Genomic DNA, 3,986 nt, shown 5'->3' with positions numbered 1-3,986 from the left:
TTTACTGACAATAACAACAGACTTTTACTTTGAAATCCTGACTTAAACTTCACAGAGGTTATTTAAACATCGCGGGTCGGCGAGGGTTCGGTTCTACGTTGTGTCTGGACCCGGTTTACCTGCCGTCACGTCTAAAAATGAACCTTTGAAGACTTTTGTCTTCTGCAGGCAAGAAGAAAAGACAAAGACGAGGGCGTGGAAACAGGTTTAAGGCGGAACAGGTGAGGAGACAGTGAGGAGACTCGTGTTTCAGACGTCACCTGTAAAAACTGTTTATTTACACACCTGCAGCGAAGCAGAAATAAAAGAAGGCAGCGGCTCAGAGCCGACACATGCGGGGACGGCAGGGGCTGATGAACCGGCCGGGAATCGAACCCGCCACCGCAGGGCTGATGACTCATCACGTGATCACTGTGTCTGTGTGTGTTCAGTCCAGAGCGGCGTGCAGCAGGACGCCGTGTCCGCCCGCCGATTTAGATTTCTTCATCTTACCGATGGCCCTCTGAAGGTCGGACTGCCGGATGGGACGAATGAAGTCTTCTGATGGACTGGGGGGGGGGGGGGGGGGGGGGAGAGTTACTGATCATTTGCACAGATGTTACAGAGAAACGAACGACCCTGAGCGACGTTCTCTGAAAGGAACGGCGCCGCAGTTCGTCCACAAACAAAGAGGGAACACTGAAACTATTCTGAAGCGTGTGGCGCTCAGCGCGGCTGCTCAGGCACTTCGCGGGTAGCTTTATACGGGGAGAGCGATACGTGCGTTGAAACGAAAAATTATTCTTTCGATCAACAAACTGAGTTCAAAGATCTCCGAGAGCTTTTGTCAAAGCTCCGAAGACGAGAGTCACAAAACGCATCAGAGTCTGTTTAAACACTAAACCACAGTCCAGCCGATCAAACCGGCCGCCATGGGAAAATCAGCTGATCGCCACGAAAGCTTTAACTGACGTGACGGAACGCAGCGATCGATCAGTGACTCCTGAAGCGAACAGCAAATAGAGACGTGAGACGTGTTGAAGATCCCAGGAGATGAAACTCGTGGTGATAAACAGCGAGGAACACGGCTGAGACGCGTGCAGCTCGCTCTTCTTTCTTTCTCCGTGTTCGGCTGCAGGCTAAACACACAAATAGTCATTTTTTGCTGCGATCTGTTTCCAAAAAGTACCGATAGAAGTTCTGGTTTGACCGCAGACGTTTCGTTTCTACTCGATACTGCGGCGCTTCGTCGGTCCCTTGAAGGCGACAGGCGTCCAGCAGATACTGAAGTGAACAACAGGCGCTGCTGTATCACAAATATTCAACTGTTCTACAGGGTGCTGGTTAATCCCTACAGAACCCTCCTCATAGGCTCGTACTAGTGACGGGTAACCAATCAGAAAGCGCTGTGGGCGGGGCACGGAGCGAGACTACAGCGACATCGCAGCATTTTAATTTAACCTTAACTTCTTTTTTTACTGATCTGAAAATTGATCCGAGCCGTCGCTACAAACCGCCGTCTGATCCGAGCCGTGAGTTCTGTGACCCGACATCCAGCTGAAGCGCGTTTGCTGATCACAGGAAGTCGTTACCTGTCATTGTGAGCGTGGACGAAGTCTCGGACGCACAGCAGAGCGGCGTCGCGGCACATCTCTCTGAGGTCGCTTCCCGAGAAACCCTCTGTGTCCTTGGAGACGTCGACGAGGTCGACCGTCTCGTCCACCTGCAGAGAGACGCACAGGTGATCGGTCACTTCCTGCTGCTGCCTCACAGTAAAAGCCTTAAACAAAGCTGATCATTATTCCATTCTTGATTAATCTTCCAGCTGAAGCCCAGAATCAGTTTCTCCTGTTTGCTCCTTCAGCCCTCTGATCTAAGATCACTACATTTACACATGTGTGAACTCACGCTCTCGTTCTCCAGGATCAGCCGGAGGATCTGCTCCCGCTGCCTCACGCTCTGCAGGAACAACACACAGGTCACGCAGCTGCACATTAACAGGAGGCTGCGGCGCCCCCCGCTGGCTGGAGGAGTTATTGTGTTCGGTCAGAATGCGGAATCGACCTGGACGCTGCCGCTACAGAGACGTGTTGCATCAACAACACGCAGACATCCAGCAAACTAACCTTTATAACCAGATTACATGTTTATGCAGTACGTGGAATAACTTCCAGCATCATTAAACTTCTCGGTCAGGTCTGTCAGCAGGACGACAAACAAACACCTTTTAAAATGCTTCTTTTCCGAATGGAGTTTGGCTCCATCGGCGCTGTGCGAACAGCTGCGTCTCTGTAGGAACCAGCATCTCAGAGCCCCGGTGCCGCCGGTTCCCACGATTAAAAATGAACTCTGAGTAGTAGTAGTGCGTAGTAGTAGTAGTGCGTAGTAGTAGTAGTGCGTAGTAGTAGTGCGTAGTGGTAGTGCATAGTAGTAGTGAGTAGTAGTAGTGCATAGTAGTAGTGCGTAGTAGTAGTGCGTAGTGGTAGTGCGTAGTGGTAGTGCGTAGTAGTAGTGAGTAGTAGTAGTGCATAGTAATAGTGAGTAGTAGTAGTGCATAGTAATAGTGAGTAGTAGTAGTGCGTAGTAGTAGTGCGTAGTAGTAGTGCATAGTAGTAGTGCGTAGTAGTAGTAGTGCGTAGTAATAGTGAGTAGTAGTAGTGTGTAGTAATAGTGAGTAGTAGTAGTAGTGCGTAGTAGTAATGTGTAGTAATAGTGAGTAGTAGTAGTGCGTAGTAGTAGTGCGTAGTAGTAGTGCATAGTAGTAGTGCGTAGTAGTAGTAGTGCGTAGTAATAGTGAGTAGTAGTAGTGTGTAGTAATAGTGAGTAGTAGTAGTAGTGCGTAGTAGTAATGTGTAGTAATAGTGAGTAGTAGTAGTGCGTAGTAGTAGTGCGTAGTAGTAGTGCATAGTAGTAGTGCGTAGTAGTAGTAGTGCGTAGTAATAGTGAGTAGTAGTAGTGTGTAGTAATAGTGAGTAGTAGTAGTAGTGCGTAGTAGTAATGTGTAGTAATAGTGAGTAGTAGTAGTGCGTAGTAGTAGTGCGTAGTAGTAGTGCATAGTAGTAGTGCGTAGTAGTAGTAGTGCGTAGTAATAGTGAGTAGTAGTAGTGTGTAGTAATAGTGAGTAGTAGTAGTAGTGCGTAGTAGTAATGTGTAGTAATAGTGAGTAGTAGTAGTGCGTAGTAGTAGTGCGTAGTAGTAGTGCATAGTAGTAGTGCGTAGTAGTAGTAGTGCGTAGTAATAGTGAGTAGTAGTAGTGTGTAGTAATAGTGAGTAGTAGTAGTGCATAGTAGTAGTGCGTAGTAGTAGTAGTGCGTAGTAATAGTGAGTAGTAGTAGTGTGTAGTAATAGTGAGTAGTAGTAGTGCGTAGTAGTAGTGAGTAGTAGTAGTAGTGCGTAGTAATAGTGAGTAGTAGTAGTGCGTAGTAATAGTGAGTAGTAGTAGTAGTGCGTAGTAATAGTGAGGAGTAGTAGTGTGTAGTAGTGTGTGTACCGGCTGGTTGATGTGGAACCTTGTGGGCATCCTCCTCAGGATAGCAGAATCCAGGTCTTGAGGACGGTTCGTGGCGCCCATTATGATCACCTGACACACAGACACATCATCACTGTAACACACGTTTCATTTCCTGTCTCTAAAACTGCAGGTCACCTCATCAGGTCCAGATCCTGGTTCAGGAGGCAGACATGATGCATTTCCCATGATGCACTGAGCTCCTCTCTCCTCTACTTTCTCTCCCTCTGTACGCAACCTCATCCCATTAATGTGTCTCTCCGTCTCTCCCTGTCTCCGTCTGTCTGTTCTCTCTCTGTGTCTCTCCCTGTCTACATCTCCGTGTCTCTCTCTATCTCTCTGTCTCCGTCTGTCTGTTCTCTCTCTGTGTCTCTCCCTGTCTCCGTCGCTCCGCCTGTGTCTCTCCCTGTCTCTTTGTGTCTCTCTCTATCTCTCCCTGTCTCCGTCGCTCCGCCTGTGTCTCTCCCTGTCTCTTTGTGTCTCTCTCTATCTCTCCCTG

The 3,986-nt window shown here is 48.3% G+C and overlaps 1 protein-coding gene across 1 annotated transcript; it reads right to left on the bottom strand.

Moving 5' to 3' along the window:
- Positions 1-256: 256 nt before the first annotated feature.
- On the bottom strand, positions 257-3,608 carry LOC123982825 (outer mitochondrial transmembrane helix translocase-like). Its single transcript, XM_046068697.1, has 4 exons — positions 3,470-3,608; positions 1,888-1,938; positions 1,572-1,702; positions 257-548 (listed from the first exon to the last, which is right to left on the bottom strand). Exons 1-4 carry the CDS (start codon positions 3,548-3,550, stop codon positions 428-430), a joined length of 384 nt encoding a protein of 127 aa, XP_045924653.1. The 5' UTR covers positions 3,551-3,608; the 3' UTR covers positions 257-427.
- Between the last annotated feature and the right edge of the window lie 378 nt (positions 3,609-3,986).

Source organism: Micropterus dolomieu, linkage group LG14, assembly GCF_021292245.1.
Source record: "Micropterus dolomieu isolate WLL.071019.BEF.003 ecotype Adirondacks linkage group LG14, ASM2129224v1, whole genome shotgun sequence".
Classification (NCBI taxonomy): Eukaryota; Metazoa; Chordata; class Actinopteri; order Centrarchiformes; family Centrarchidae; genus Micropterus; species Micropterus dolomieu.
This window is presented reverse-complemented; position numbering and strand designations above follow the sequence as displayed.